The following is a 17,255-nucleotide window of genomic DNA, read 5'->3' as shown; positions in this document are numbered from 1 at the left end:
TAATTAGACCCCTCTTTTTTCCCTATAATTTAAATATAATACCGAGAGTTAATCCAACCATTTTCAAGCAGAAAGGTATTAAGTTATTAACCAATGAATATTTTATTAGAATACTAAGGCTAATTTCTAAAATACATAAATTACCCTTCTCTCTCTTCTCCATTTCATTTAAGGGTTAATAACCGGCATTCTTGGTTAGACCCTTTTTCTCAAATTGTTCAAAGCTTACACCAAGCCATTGAAAGTTGTTTTGGAAAGAAAGGGCCTAGTTGGAGAGGAACATTCAGAGCTCGAAGAGCATATTGATTTGGTGAAGTGGGCTATAATGGAGTATTGTCTTGGTGTGAGAAAGAGGGATTTGTTCGGGGGGAGAGGGTTCCGAATTGTGGATAAATAATCAGTTTGCTTTAGTGCAGATCTAGATTAGAAATATTTCTAAGGTTATTTTAGTAACCATATCAATAGTCACATAACTCATAGAATTAGCTTAATGGCAGTTAATCAAAGTCATGGATGGCTGTGCTGACCGACACAGAATGTGCTGGTCGGCACTTGCTGTGCCAACGGTGTACCGGCACGTAGCACGATCGGCATGGACCTCGTCGTCGAGCTACTCGTTGTTGATCGCTATCACCGTCGTCAATTGCCATCACCCGAGCTCGCATAGGATGCTCTAGCTCAAGGGAGGAGGAAGAGAGCTCGAGATCGAGAGAGAGAGAGATAAGGTTATCAGTTAAAAACTATCTGGATCCGCAACTTAAGTTTTTAACCAATAACCTTATCTCTCTCTCTCGATCTCTCTTCCTCCTCCCTCGGGCTAAGGCACCCGACGCGAGCTTGGGCGACGACAAAGGCGAGCGGCGATTCGCAACAACAACGGCTAAGGTGAAAGTGAGTATCCTTTTTTTTTTCTTTCCTTCTCTTACAGCACGGCCGACAAGTGCCACGGCACGTGCTGTATTGTGCCGTGCCAACTGATGATCAGCACATTCCGTGCCTATGGCACGACCATCGTTGATTAAAGTAATAGTATAGCGTAATATAAAATTATAGGGAAAAAGAAGGGATCAAATTATAAAATCCTCAAAGATGAGGTCATTACTAAGAAAAAGAGGAAATTATAGGGTATTATTTAAAATTTCCCTAATTAAAAAGAAAATCATTGTGCTTCCAAAACAGATAAAATTAAGAGATTAGTAGCATACCTCTGGAAAGTAGCTTAGAGCCAATAATGCTTGGCGACCAGAATCAGACCTGCATTACTTGGATGCAAGGTGCATCATGCACCACATGCACATAATTAGATTGTAAAAACATGTATCACTGAAACACTCACATCCTACATATCTGTACTCCATGTTTCCCCATTTCAGAAGTATGTTATATTGATTCTCTTTTTAAGGACAAGTAAGATTCAGGTCCTTTGAGTTATAAAATAAAATGTTGTTGCGGTTGTCCACAACATCAAACTCTGATAAGCATTGACAAAGTAAGCTTCTGGAATTTGAATTAACACTCATATCCTACATGAAAAATATGTTCCCCATGTATCCCTATTTCAAAATATGTAGGTTCACATTTTCAAGAATTAATAAGATTCAGACCTTTTGAGGTATGAAATAGATTCTTCTTATAGTGATTCACAGCATTAACATCTCATAAGGGTTGACAAAATAAGTATGTTGCTTCAAATAGCTTTTAAATGGCATATGAAATATGGACTTATGGAGTAATCAGAACTTAAATGTTCCTTTAAATTTATATATGCCATAGAAGATTTTATGGCATGAATGATCATTATTGAAAAAGAAAATCATATGGACAATATGAATTTTTAATTTCTTATAATTTAAGCATTTGAACACATGACTCAAATGTGGTTTTAGTTTTTCTTCCCTAATTACTAATCAGCTCATTGCACCAACCTATAGTGGGTTACTCTTTCTTAGTGTAATAGCACACAATTTACCAAATCAGTCACTCAGTTAGACATCCTAGTCAAACAGAACTATGTCCGTGCCTGAAACATTGAATGAAAGCTAACATAACTAACCTGGAAATAGCACAAAGTTCCCAGAGAACCCATAAAAGCTCATCAGAATTCGGAGTAGCTGCAAGCAAGCGACCAACAGCAGTCCCCTACAATGCAATAGAAAAAATCAGCAAGTCAAGGAAAGTAGAGACAACAAGTGCATTGAAAAATCCGAGCGAACTTTATCAGTAGATCTGTTAGTTCATTCTGGATTTTGTATACGCAGCTATGCAGATAGATTTATACACACCTATATGCATATTACAATAGTGTGAACCAAAGGAAAATAATCTAGAATCTGTATAAAGCAGTAAAATAAAGAGCAACGCACCATCTATGTGAGTACCAGTAACCTGTAGGAAGGGTTCTCTCTTGGTTTAGTCTATGCATGAAAAGGTTCTTTTCATTTACCTTTCCCCTACCAAAGAGATACATGAATTTTATTCAAGTACTACTCTAGCTAGAGGACTATCTTTTGATTTAATGATAATAGTTTCATGGATTTCACATATTTAAAAGTTAATGACCTAACATACTACATTAACTGGAAACATGCTAAGGAACAAAAATAACAGATTAATACGATATTTAAAAGAGAAAGGATCCTAATTCATCTTGCTAAAACATTACATTCTCTTAAATTAACAACAAAGCTGCTGAGAGTTTCAAGGAACCATAAATGACTCATAAATCAAACAGAACTTGATTAGAATCTTAGGCAAGCCTACGTTCATGAAGAGTACCTCAACTATGCCACCAATCATCTAAGGCAGGTCTAAATGTTCATTAGGAGTTCAGCTAAGCTAACTAGCTGAATAGTTGAGGTTCAAACTTCAAAACTTGTGCCTCCCTATATCATCCCCATCTCGACCTCATGCCACTCCATTCCAAATTGTCACTGACTACATAGAGTGAGGATATCCGCTAAAGCTAGCAATAAAGTCTGACAAAAATTATCCCATGGTGTAGCCAACAAATTGAGATATCAAATAAACTAGACCCTGAAAATACAATTGTGGTGCCAATGACATGAGTCTTGTTAACCCAGGTCCAGCACACCACATTCCATAGCATGTGCAATGCCAATTGTAGGCATTCCCTATCGTACAGCTGCCATACCAAACCTCTTAATACTCTAAATAAAAGTTTAACTCTTTAGAACTTGAAATAGCTTTTAATGGCTCAATAAATGTCTTTTAGTCCTATACATAGGTGTAACAGATACAATTATGTGTTAGAAGAATGAGTCATTTTCAAGGAATAAAAGTGTGAAGTTAAAATGCATGCATGTTTAATTAAAATTACATCACAAATTACAGTGAAATAATGAACCGATAAGAGCCTTGGCAAAAAAATAAACTTGTTATCTTGTGTTACCATATCGATAACAATGAAGATCACTTCAACAAACACGCCTAATCATCTTGTGTGTGAGCGATCAATGTTCACAAGTCAACTGATCGATAATGAAAGTGAAGTAGCTCAATTGAAGGTAAATCTACTTGAATCACAAACCAATTAGAGTCATATTTGATGATTTACCGTCTTTATATTTTATGATTTTTTAAGTTGGAAAAAAATGGAAAATCCTAATTTTGTATTTGTGGCTGAGATTTTAATCAATAAAGTGAAAACAACCCATATAGAGTAGAATTACTTAGATTCTACATCATTAGAATCCAATTTAATGGCTTCCCTACATTTTGCACTTCCAAAATTGAGGCAAAAAATATTAGGGAACATAAGTTTTGTTTACTTTCTACTAGTGAAATTTCAACCAATATTAGCAATTGGGTTGAGATCAACCCACATGTAAGTTACCTAGATCTTACGACAATTAAGCTCCAAAATTAATGATTTTAAATAAATTTCCCTTGATTTTTCTCAATAAATCTCAATAGATCGTGGTTCTTTAGCATAGGCCCATGGCACTGTTGATATCTTATTGCCATGATACATACCACTGCCAGCCCTTCCAACAATTGCTGTCCTAAAATGCTAATTATAATTTATAAGTTGATTAATGTGACCATATATCAGCAATATCAAAGACTAACCACATAGAAACATGCATATTTTCAGCACGGCAATCCTTGCCCTAAAATGCTAATTAGAAGTAATTATGGGTAATGATATATGAGAAATCATAGATCAGCAATACAGGAACATGCATATCTCATCCATTCAGCGTCCAGTCTGTGCTTACCACTTTAAGATGGAGTTCTGTGATCATTCCAATTTCTTGTGGGCGACAAAAGAATCCCTTTGACAAAAGGACAGCTACCTGTCTAAGAGTCATGCATTCCGTCTTATTGATATCTTCAACATCACGAAGAGAAAGAATTAAGAGCTCAGTAGCTTCAGGTTGCATAAGCAGGAAAGAAAAGCCTGCAAAGCAAAAGTAGATAGATCATACCATCAGAGTTATAAGCTATGCCAAAATATAAATTTCTAGTCAGCAAATAATAGAAGGACCTGAACGACAGAAAAGAAGAGAAAGAAGTATGGACTCAATTGATGAGGCAATCTCTAAAAAAATGTCTGATGTGCTCCCACTTGCTGATCGCAGTATAGGATACGATAATAAAGCAGCTGACAAGGGAAAAAATCCTCTCTCCTGTTTCAAAAGAACCAGTGACAAGGGCTAAGAATTAATATCGCAGAATTAATATTAAAGGGCTTCATATTCTAAAAAGCATGACAAGGAAGCAGCCCCCGAAACAAAATCCTATATACCATACAACCAAAGTCAAAAGATTATATAGTGTAGTATGGTAACCTAAATAATTAAGCAAAGATCAAAGAAATGAGATAATCTGTGGTCACCTTTCAACCTGTTCTCACCCTAGATTAGACATCGTCTGACAAGAAACGAGCAACACAAAAAGCTTAAATGGAAACTGCAAGTGATGACCAAGTACATGAAAGTAGTTGATGTTTGTTCTCTACTCAATGATGTCAACCTTCTTCACACATGCATGGGCATTGTTATGTTTATTTGACAACTAACACCCATATGTCGTTGCCTTACACAATAACACATCATTTTTTCTCTTTATAGAGCTTTTACCTCGTCTGGGATTTGGCAACATGGCAATTAGGCAACCTAGTCAGAAGTGAGAAAAAGAATAACTTGAAACAATGGTGAGGCCAAAAACAAGATCAGATAGAACTTTCTGATCCATAACTACAACAATGAATTTTCTGTTGAAACTGTCAAACACATGAAAAAAGGAAATAGATATAAACAAAAATAAAGTCTAAAAAACAAAGTCCAGAAATAACTGTCTTGTTAGAAACAGTGGAACTACTGTGGAAGCAACACGCACAAAAAAGAAATACACAAAACAGACCCACACAACAACTAACCCAAAGATAAAAAATTGGAAATAGGAAAACGAACACAAACACAATAATAATATGGAGGATTGGAGGAGGTAAACATTTCTTTGAACATTATTCTTCCAGTGGGGTGAAAAGCACCAATTAATAACCCAATTTACGGATAAAAATTGCTAAGAATAATTCAGGAATAAGAATAACTTATATTGAGATATAGAACACTCTTTGGTTTCTCAGTTTCAAACTGAACCACTTACAAGAAAGAAGGGTTCTCAATGTATTAGTACCTTATTAGAAAACTATTATTCTCTCAAAATGTGTCTGCTATTAATGCAAGTTTTAAGAATATAACAAGCATAGATATATAGGAGATGATACAAAAAAGTAACCAGGAACTGAAATATAAGATATGCAATAGCCTAAAATAAACTCTTATACCACGAACAGGACACCTTCAGACTTTCATGTTTACCATTGTACTGTATATATTAGAGTTTAGGTCAGCCAAGGCAAAGTATTCACAATAATGTAGGGCTTCAAGAATATCAAAAATAACAAAGCATACAAATATTTACAATATTACCTTGAGATGGGATAACAAGTATGGGTCAACATCGAAACTGGTAAAACTATACTTGGATGTCGCCATAAAATTGACAGTTGCTTTATAAGATAATAAACCATCAGAATTGTCCAAACTAGATGTTCGCCGTGCAAAATCCACCGATAAAGGATCATCAATAGGCCCGCACATATTTATCAATTTCTGCATCAATACTTATCAGCAAATAACAGAGACACAATGTGCTCAAGCATAAGTACAACAAAACATCTATACTGATCATTCATATTTATCCACGAAAGGGAACCAAAGAAGGAACATACCAAAATTTGCTTAAGCTGAGAATTTGCAGTGACAAGTGATGCAACTCCATCAGCAGTAAGTCGGCAATCAGCTGGTTGGTGAGCTAGTAAGGAAACAACAGCACACTGCAAATTGGAAAGACAGACTAATATAATGCTTACAAGTGTTAAAAAAATAAGTTTCACTAGAATCTTTATATTAAATTTAAAACTTTGGGAGATTTTTTTTACTATTTTCTTGTCCTTGATTGCAAAACGCATTTGTGAAAAGCTAATCCCAAGATGGATTGAAAAACTCAGTTTATTTCATTTAGGTTGATCTTTTATGAATCCCAAGATGCATTCAATGACTACAAAGTTGTAATAACTTTTTCCATAATTTTAACAAAAAGTTAGTGTGTGTGTATATATATAACCACATTTGTAGTGTCTTAACAAGTTGCAAACCTCATATCTGGACAGTATCTCATAAAAACGCAAGCGGTGCAGCGCATAGGTTGCAAGAGATGCAACATCGTGTCTTTGCTTTTCCAATAACAGCTTCAGTAAATAACAGTAACCATCACTACTACAGATTGGAATGTCACCATCTCCACGTGGCCACCATCCTAAATATGCTTCACATCCAATGCCATGCCGGGTAGCACACTCAATGATACCAAGTAAGAGTAATGTGATAACTGTTGACTTTTGCATCTGTTGACAACATAAATGAACAATATGCTCCATTCCACCACCACTAACAAAATGAAAGCAACTTTCTCTTGAAGAGCAGAGGAGAAGGACCAAGCCCAATGCCAAAATCAAGCTTTTGTTCTGAATGAAACAACAGAAGGATTTCATATGATTAGTGTAAAACAAAATCGTAATGCCTTTCCATTGATATATTAACCCATGTTTGGTTTGAGGCCAAGGCTACTCATTAAACTTGACTAGTGACCCCTAATCATGTTCATAACCAAATACCATTTTGTCCCTAACCATGTTCATAACAAAACACCATTTCATCCATAACCAAGTTCACTCCCAAAAAAAAGATACTGAAATTAAAAATGAGTCAAAATTTGAATTCAAATCACATTACAAGTTATTACAACTTTACCCTAAAATGACTAGCATTTATATTTTACAAATTTAGTAATAATATTTTGGTACTATTTAGATGACATATCCTTAATTTCTCTAAATAATAAATATTTTTTACCTTTTCATGTCATATCAAAGTAACAATGACACCTCTATTTCAAATCTTCTCTCATATATATCTTTAATTTTCCTCAAAAAAAAAACATTTTCCTTCCAAAAATAAAATAAAATTTACCAAATCCGTAATAACTTATAAGTTGGTTGAAACTTGCAAGCTTCTAACCCCGCAATAGCTTACTTTGAATTTTCTTGTAAATGAAGTTTGCATTATTAAAAACTTCTTTAAAAAATGTAACATTGCAGAACATTTCAGGCCAATAGGGATTAAGAATTTTTTTCATGGCCCAAACCACCAATCCATCGGGTCATTACCGCCTACTAGCTCACGAGATATTAGGCTTGGGCCGAGCATAAAGGGCCAAATTTAAAAAAATATTATATCTTATCAAGCCAAGTATAATAGATTTTCATAAAGATATTTTAATTATCTTTCACAGGAACATGCTTGCATATTGATATCCAATTTACTAAATATCTGATATGAGATTAAAAATCTATAGGCATACGCATGCATAACAAGCTAGGGACAAGGCGGGCATAATGAGTTGGGCTTTCGAGCCGGGCTGAACAAGCAAAGGCTTAGCCCATGTTGCCCATTACCATTTTGAGCTCAGGTTGGGCCGGGCTTAGCTGGGTCGGACGTATATCATCTCTACACGCAGGCTTACAAGCCCGCGACACATATATATTCCAAGATTGCAACTCCATAAGGCACACAAACCTACACCCGAAAAAACAAAAACCCCATGACCTTAATTGTTACAGGCTTACAAACCTTAAGCCCGCAACTATGCGAACTAAAGGCTCGTAAGACAGCAAGCCATTAAAACTTGAGAAAACAAAAGCACAACACAACTTTCCAATGGTTGTAGGCTTACAAACCTTAAGCTCGCAACCATACAAACTTGATGGTGTGTTTGTTTAGGGGATATAAAGATGGAATTGGATAATCATATTATCCAAAAGAGAGAAGAAAATATCCCACTTAGGGGTGAGATGATATATCCCAAATGGGTGTAATAAGAGTCTTATTACTATATTGCCCTTATATTAGAAATAATAAATCTAGACATTTAGATATTAAGTAACAAATGAAAAGTCTTAAGTACTTAATTTTTTTTTGTTATCATTAGTATTTTATTTTATTTTCATTAAGCATTTTTATATTAACTTTATTCTATTATTTCTATTACCTTTGGTTTTAATTCTGATTATTTTGAACTAAACATGTTTAATGATATTTTATGATATAATATAAGTTTGAGATAATCAATGTTAGTTTAAAATAGTAATTGCCATTATTAATTTTCTTTATCAAGGATGATAATGTAACTTTATTTAGTTATCCCATACAAAGTCAATTAGTCATGTATAAATGATACACTTAGTTAGAATTTTATTTAATTAGCTAAATTCAACTCTGCGCAGTTTTGAAAAAATATTGATAGAATATTCTACACATATCCAAATAATATCAAACCAATTGGATAAGGTCGCCAACCTCCAGATCTACAACTTTGATATTCATGACTTCTTCAGATTCGGAATCTATCTATGATAAAATGAAAGCTTAATCCGAGAGGTAATCGAAGAAAATAAGAAATACTAGTTTAGTTGGTTTGTTAGGGTTTTAACTTAGTTGTTGATTTGTTATGATTTGTTAGAGTTGTTTAATTTAGTTGATGAGTCCCTAGAATGAGCCTCTATATATATGTAGAGGAAACCTAATTGAAGTATGATGATGATAATGCTATTAGATTATTGATTTCTTGCCTTCTATCTTCTCTCTAGACTCTCTTCCTCCTCCCTCTTCACCATCCTTCCACCTCTACCGTTAGCAAGGTTTCTCCTAACTTCTAATCTCTCTCGTCTGTCAAGTCACCTCTCTTCTTTAGGATCTCGACCACTTCGTTCCCTTCGTCTACTTTCCTTAATCGCTTCCACAATTCACCCTCATCTCCATATCCATCCATAACCCTAACATCCACTCCACCCATCACCACCACCATCACCCACATTCTTTCGTGTTTTCGTCCCTTCTACAGTTCGAATTTGCGAAGGACGTAAATACGAAAGTTGTAGATCAGGAAGTTACGAACCTAACCCAATTAATTTCGTAATTTTCTGACTATCGGAGAATATCTGACGAATATTTTCTTATGGTTGCGCGGACTGCTTCCTACAATAAATTCAAATCCTAAGGAATTGTTCCGTAGCCGATCTTTTGATACAAGAACCCATCAATTTGGTATCAAAGCTCATCAATTTGGTATCAAAGCTTATCAATTGATTTCAGAGCATATCAAAGTGGTATTAGAGCCTATCAAAGTGATATCAGAGCCTTATCATTTGGTATCAGAGCTCATGAATAAACCAATTAGTGAACTAAAACTAAAATATGGGATTAGTAATCCTAAGGGATATGTTATTCCTTAGGATAAGCTTAGGTATGACTTATTCCCCTTATCTAATCATAACATGGTTTGAAATATTGGTTGATCCTGACCCGTATCACCGATATGGTTGATTCGGCCGATCCTCAATCTTAATCCTCCGATATAGAAGACCAATACGTATCGTTTTTTCAAACACTCATTCCCGATCCCAAAATCAATACTAAGAATCTTAAATCCTACGACCAAGCAGACTGTGAGGCTTGCAAATTACAATCATTTTGATTTCTTTCAAAAAAAGAAAAAGAAACTATTATTCGAAAACAAAAATTTAATAATAATATTTTGGTACTAGCATATCTCAAAGGCAAAAGGGTCAAAGGGCAGTTTGGTCCATTAATATAACATATCTTCAATTACCCTCCAAAACCATTTTTTTATTTTTTCATGTCACATAATAATTATACTTACAGTTTAAATTATAACCACACCCAATATTTTTAGACTAGTTTAAGGTAAGTAAAACAAGATTAAGAAATGAGTCTAGCTAGTTGCAATCAGAGCATATAGACTCAAACTAAATGGAATCTTATATATAAGCATATGGACATACCAGAGAAAACAATGGAAGCTGATGAGGTGAAGCTGTACTGAAAAATGGGAAACTTTGATTAAACATGTCAACCAGCAATTCTGCTGTAGGCAACTCGGTGCATGATTCTTCCAGATTACTTCCAGTTACTGATTCAAGATTCTTCCAGATTTCAAGAAGCTTATTCCTAGCATCATCGATAACACGGAAAACTTCCTGAGGAACTACTTTCCTGTCAACCAACCCACTCACTAGATCTTGGTCCCAATGATGCACTGTACTGTCAATTTTACTTGTAGCATATAAAGAAACAGCTGACACAACAGCACTTACTTTATCAGAAACCATATTTTCACAATCAGATATTTGACAAATCTTAAAGGTTAGAAGCAAAAAATGCTTCATTTCAGGTGAAATGTCAAGCTCGGGAGCACAAAGACTTAAAGATTTTAGTGAAGATACAGGCCCTTCAAATGTCAGCTTAGTTGAATGAAGTGCTGGTGGAAGGTCTTCAAGCTTTCCTTCTGATGGAGAGTAAACAACATTTGCCAGAGAACTATCCAAATCTAGATCAATGTTAAATTGTCCAAGGTCTTCAGCTGTATTTCCATAAACAACCAGAGTAAGGCTGCGATAACTACCTCGCAACACCAAATGGTTTGTAACTATGGCCTGCATTACATTGACAAAGGAACCATATTTATATATCAGGTAGTGGCAAAAATAAGTTTTCAAAAGAATATCAGAAAAAGATGAACCAACAGGGAAATCAAAATTAAAACAAGAAAAAAGGTCTTCTTGTCTTTGTCCCTATGTCTTTTTATTTTATTTTGACAATAAGTGCTACAGCTTATACCTAGCCCAAGTTATTGAGAAATAATTTATAATCATAGAGAAGAAAAAAACTTCACTGGAAATTATTACAAGAGAAGCTACCCTTATAATTCTGCACCACAAAATAATCATCTATATCAATACATATATATAGATGCACAAAACAATGCTATTCTTGAAGGGAGAACACTAGCTTCAAATTGGTGAGCCTATTGTCTGGATATTGTGTGGCATATCCACTGTACATCAAACACGAAGAAAAATGGTTAGGTTGATGCATAATAGATAAATAGGCCTTAATGAAGAGTTACCAGGAAATTGTTTTTGAGAAATCTTGATATGGTTCAAGGTCTTTATGTGCATTACAAAATACACCTGCTGTAAGTCCCTTACTTTTGAGTTCCTTGAAAGCTAACATATTATCTGGGACTTGCCTATCACTTATTTAATTAAGTTCACTGAGTTTGAAATTTTAAACAAAAGAAATAGCTTATACCAAAATGGACTGCATATAATAATAATTCCAATACCCTGTTGAAAAACATTAAACTTTTTAAATTACCAAATATTCTGTTTTGAGAGGCTGAATGAACTTTCAGAGAGACCAATAAACTTACTACTGCATATGTTTGATAAGCAATTTCTGGTCTTCATCACCCTCATTTATTTAGCCCATTAAGTCCAAATAAATAAGATTGATGACCACTATATCCAGAAGAAGCTATTTCTATTTTCAGTGATGAAAAAGCATGGTTCATTAACTGATCCATCGTATTCTATAATAATTCCTCGCAACAGTATATAGTTGGAAACCCAATAAAGAAGAGACTAACATTTACCTCAACTTCCAACACATTTGATGAAGAATGTGAATATAGGAAAGGCTGGCAAAGGCGCCTAAATCGTGACTCCCCTTCACAATGAACAAAAACTTCCAATGCAAATGATGGAGGTGAAGTAGCACTGTAAAACAAATCCGTCCAAAAGATATCAGGATTATTCAGAAAAGTGTCTTACAGACAAACAAGGAAAAAAAAAAGAGAAATTAAAGATCTGCTAACACAGGACATAGAGAATAGTGCACATATTCATCTTCTACGCCACTTATTCTTTGACACAAACCCTAGGAAGCAACAACTCACACATAATCTAGGTGTGTCTATAACAAATACCATGTATACTAAAACACCCATTGGTAACTTCACTGATATGTATTGCATGCTTTCATCAACTAATCATATCTAAGATAGTTATTCAGTAACTTATTAATACTTTCAAGCACGCCTTTAATATATTTTTTATAAAATAATTAGGATATTTAAAGATGTTTTTGGATCTTCAGCACACAAATCTTTAGTTTTTGATTTGAATGTATGTATAAATACCTACTTTATAGTCTTTTGTCTTTAGATTATTTTGTAAATGATCTATTTTATTCAACATATAATATAATTGAATACATTCAGTAAAACCAGTATTAATAATTGAACACTACATAATATGATTGAATACTCCTAATATAATTGAACACATAATAACATTCAACACATAATATTAATTGATTATAGTTCAATAATTAAAATTACTATCTAGTTAAACGTAGAATACGAGAAAAATAAAAAATTTCATTTGTCGGCACAAGAATAATACGAGAATGTTGTACTAAATACTGTCATTGTCAATAACCTTAAATCATATTTATGATGATGACTTCATTTGCCGACACAAAAGTAACACTAAAATTAATTAATAATGATTAATGAAAATAGAAAAAAATTATAAAAAAATAGGTTTCACATCTGCACAGGTCAGCATAAACCCATGCAAAACTAGTACAGCTAAAGTTGATTAATAATGATTGATGAAAATAGAAAAAAGTTATAAAAAAAAAATGGGTTTCACATTTGTGTGGGTCTGCATAAACCCATGTCAGACTAACACACTCATCACGAGGCTATGCCACTAGCATATCTTGTGCCAAGTGTCATGCCACCATCAATACGGCTTAGCCATTATTGCCTTCAAGAGTCAAAGATAAATGACAAATTCATTTAAGGGAGGACTATCTTCCTTCTGATTAGATCTACAAAGTGCTAATTGAGAAGATATTGACATTATTGCTATGTTACAAGGCAAGACTTGAGTATTTCAAAGAGAACCAAATTAGGATTTTTTTGCCCCAATAGACTCTTTCTACAATGATTCATATATTGAATTCTCTTCCTTGGCTTGCATCTTACTAATATAGCACTCTGTAGGGCAATCTTGTTATGAGTACTCAGCTTTTACCAAATGCATTGGAAAAGTACTTGCATATATATATAACATGTACAACTTATAGGTTGTACCTCTAGTCTGAATCAAATGAAAGCACAAATAAACACAGTATTTTATATGTATAGGCATTCATACATATACATTATACATGAGCACAATGTATAATTAGCTTATTGTATATTCATATTCTTACTTTTCATAATTTATCATATCAATGTATACATATTCGTTCCCACCTATGAAGGGTGGATATGAAATGGATACGTCGATAAACAAATAAACACAGATACAATAAGCTTAGGATAAGTATCTTATATGTGTATATATTTATGTCTACACATATATGTAGTGAACTTTTGTGCCAGAATTTTCCTAATTGAGGAATTATATAAATTTATATTGTTGTATATGATAGTTTATATAAAGAAACCTCCAACTTATTAACTAAAAGAACCACATAATATAGGTTCAATATGTTACATGGTTTATTAATAACTATGAAGTAAGAAATGAGCAAATGCAATCTACTAATCAGAAGAAATTGACCACCATAACATGATTTCTTAATATAGATCAATTAACCTATAAAAAAATCAATTTACAAAGAAGCATGACTCTCTCACCTGATGCCATCTGTATCATTGTATGGTGTGAATAGCATTGTAATGGCATGACACCTACATCGTTGGTACAATGTGGACAACATCGTACAAGGTAAAAGTGCTGAAAGATGACCTTGAGCCCACTAGGTTTAATCCTCAACACACAATCTACCACCACAACTAACCATCGCTAGTCATCTCCTAATGGGAATTATAATTTCATTTACATTTTTTTATGTACTTTTTAGCTAAAAAGTATATTATTTTAAATTTCCTTATTTTGATTAAATCTCCTAAAATCTAGGAGATTTAATTTCTAATTTGTTTTTCAATAAGTTTTGTTAGGACTTGGTTGATTTTGAGTTAAAAAGAGTCCTGATTTAGTTATAGATTAGATTAGGAAAGATTTTCAATTTTTTATTAGTTTAGGTTTTGATTTGATATAATCATGGATCACAAAATCAACCGATTAGAACGCAAAACTAATCTAGTGACTAGTTTCTGCCTAGGATCCGCCAGTTTTGGCCATACCTGTCTCAGTCTTATCTGCCAAAATTTGGCGAAAACTAAACTTTTTATAATTCAGTTCGAATCTAAAAATATCTAACCTATAATTGATATATCTAACATAAATTTTTGGGGGGTTAATTATGCTAACATCGCTATACTGTACCCGATTTTCACAGACCCCCTAAAATTTTTTAGATTATAATGTCCCTCTTGAACTTTAGAAAAATCTCAATGTCACCTTTCTATCAGTGTGCCGTGAGAAAAATTAGGCAATTAGGCGAGTCAGCTTACATGATAGTCATGTTTTTCTAAAATAACCTAGATGCCCTCATTATATATTTCAATCAAATTAATAGAAATTAAAATACAATTTTATTTTAACCCTTTAATTAAATTATGATAATTAAATTAGGATAACTATTTTAAATTTAAATATAGATAACAAAATTAGATTTAAATACAACTTTCCCTCCTCCCTCCCCCTACCTCACCATCGACAGCATCAACAAGGAGCTTCCACCTGTGGCGACCGAGAAGGACAAGGGCGAGGGCGGCCATGGGCAGTGAGAGTGAGGGCAGCCAAGGTCAAGGTAGTGAGGGCAAAGGTGACCGAGGACCAAGGTTCCCAGTTTCAGTCGATCCCGATCCCGATCCCGTTTTGGCTGAGGTTTCGACCGTTTTGGTCGAAACCCGATCCGTTTCAGTCGAGATCGGCCGAAACCGGCCGATCCTGACCGAAACGGGTGGGAACGGGTCGGGTCGGATCCGACCCAAGGAACATCAATAATTGATGTCCCCATCCCCCACCTGCCTCTCTCCCTTTTCTCTCTCTCTCTCTTTTCCTCTCTTTCTCTCTTTTCTTTCTTTCCTTCTCTCTTTCTCACGGATCTCTTACTCTCTTTCTCCCCAGCAACTGAGTAGTGAGTAGATCTCCGTCTCTCCGGTGACCTCGACCTCCGGCGACGTTCTCCAACGACCTCGATCTCCGACGATTTTCGGTAAGTTTTTTTTTCAGTTTTTTTTTTCCCTTGTATAGCAGTTGCTGCTGCGCATGCTGCTGCAACAGAGACTTCTCTGCCAGCAGAGCAGCATTAGACTACTGCTGCTGCTTCTCAGCACAGCAACAGAAGCAGCAGGTAGTAGCAGCTTCTCTGCTGCAGCAGCACTTGGTGCTGCTTATGCAATTATGCCTCATAAATTTTAAATTATTTTATATTTTATTTTGACTTTTGTTTATATTTTTTAGTTGCAGTCTTGCAGAGTTAAAATATCAATGGCTCCAAAAGAGAAGTCATATGATACCGACATTGGGTGGCAATATTGTAGCACTATTGGGCAAGATAAAAGGCACGTTAAATGCAACTGGTGTGAAAAGGAAATGAGTGGTGGTGTCAGCCATTTGAAAGAACATTTAGCTGCAAGACAAGGAAATGTAGCAACTTGCACTCAAGTGTCTTTGGAAGTTAGAAAGCAGATTTTGACTCATTTAATTGGCAAAAAAAAAAATAAACAATCCGCACAACAAAGAGAGTCAATGATTCGTGAAGAATTGATGGATAATCCTGTACAGATTGATGATAATAGCAGTGAGCAAAGTGAGGAGGATGAAGAGGAAAGACAAATGAGGAGGGCAATAAAAGAGAGCAGAAATATATATAGAGAAGAGGAAGAGATGAGAAGAAACACTGGTGGTAACTTTCAGAGATCTAAATCAGTTAATATACGAGAGAGAGAATATGGGAGCAGCAGTTCTACCCATAGGACTCCTAGTGTTACAGCAGAGTCTGAAAATATTGGACCAATGGATATATATCTTTAGAAAAAAAAAGGGTCGTACACAGACTTCAATCAAGACAACTCTCAAAAGAATTAAAAATGCAAAGAAACGCATTGGTAGAGCTATCTCTAAATTTTTCTTCTACAACCATATTCTTTTCAATATAGCTGATATCCCTTACTATCACACTATGGTGGTGCTATACAATTAGTAGGGCTTGGTGTTCCCCCTCCTAGTTCAAATAATATTGCTACTAAATATCTTGACTCAGAGGTAGATGAACTTCATACTTATATTGAGACATTTAAACGGTATTGGGATGAATTTGGTTGTACACTGATGTGTGATGGGTGGAGTACACAAAACAGAAGAAATATAATTAATTTCTTAGTGTACTCTGGCATGGGGATAATATTTTTGAAGTCTGTGGATGCTACTGCTCATTTTAAAAATACAGATTATATGTCAATTAATAGATGAGATAGTACAAAAAATTGGTGAAAAAAGAGTAGTCCAAGTGGTTACTGATAATGGGGCAAATTATAAAGCTGCTGGAAATTTACTGATGATTAAAAGACCTCATTTATATTGGACGTCATGTGCTGCACATTGTATTGATCTGATGTTAGAGGATATTACAAAAGAGCCTGAAATTGACATGGTCATATGTGAAGGTCAAAGGTTAACAAATTTTATATATTACCATGGTTGGGTTCTTAATTTACTCAGGCAGATGACTGGTGGTAGGGAGATCATCAGACCCGGCATCCTAGATTTGTCACTCACTTTTTAGCCTTGGAGAGCATCATGCGCTATAAGGATGATA

The 17,255-nt window shown here is 34.6% G+C and overlaps 1 protein-coding gene across 3 annotated transcripts in view; it reads right to left on the bottom strand.

Annotated features, from left to right (window-relative positions):
• Nucleotides 1-17,255, bottom strand: part of LOC140770000 (protein virilizer homolog) — a 54,444-nt gene that overhangs the window by 29,787 nt on the left and 7,402 nt on the right. For all 3 annotated transcript variants that reach the window (XM_073110941.1, XM_073110942.1, XM_073110943.1), the window contains exons 4-12: nucleotides 12,103-12,226; nucleotides 10,451-11,101; nucleotides 6,686-7,054; nucleotides 6,260-6,364; nucleotides 5,958-6,140; nucleotides 4,508-4,649; nucleotides 4,239-4,420; nucleotides 2,054-2,139; nucleotides 1,206-1,254 (exon numbers count right to left, since the gene is read on the bottom strand). In XM_073110941.1, coding sequence (XP_072967042.1) covers nucleotides 1,206-1,254; nucleotides 2,054-2,139; nucleotides 4,239-4,420; nucleotides 4,508-4,649; nucleotides 5,958-6,140; nucleotides 6,260-6,364; nucleotides 6,686-7,054; nucleotides 10,451-11,101; nucleotides 12,103-12,226 — 1,891 coding nt within the window. The remainder of the gene's footprint in view (nucleotides 1-1,205; nucleotides 1,255-2,053; nucleotides 2,140-4,238; nucleotides 4,421-4,507; nucleotides 4,650-5,957; nucleotides 6,141-6,259; nucleotides 6,365-6,685; nucleotides 7,055-10,450; nucleotides 11,102-12,102; nucleotides 12,227-17,255) is intronic.

The sequence above is a fragment of the Typha angustifolia genome, chromosome 11 (assembly GCF_048772165.1).
Source record: "Typha angustifolia cultivar Huaian chromosome 11, ASM4877216v1, whole genome shotgun sequence".
Taxonomy (NCBI): Eukaryota; Viridiplantae; Streptophyta; class Magnoliopsida; order Poales; family Typhaceae; genus Typha; species Typha angustifolia.
Note: the sequence above shows the minus strand (reverse complement) of the source record. Positions and strands in the feature narration are given on the sequence as shown.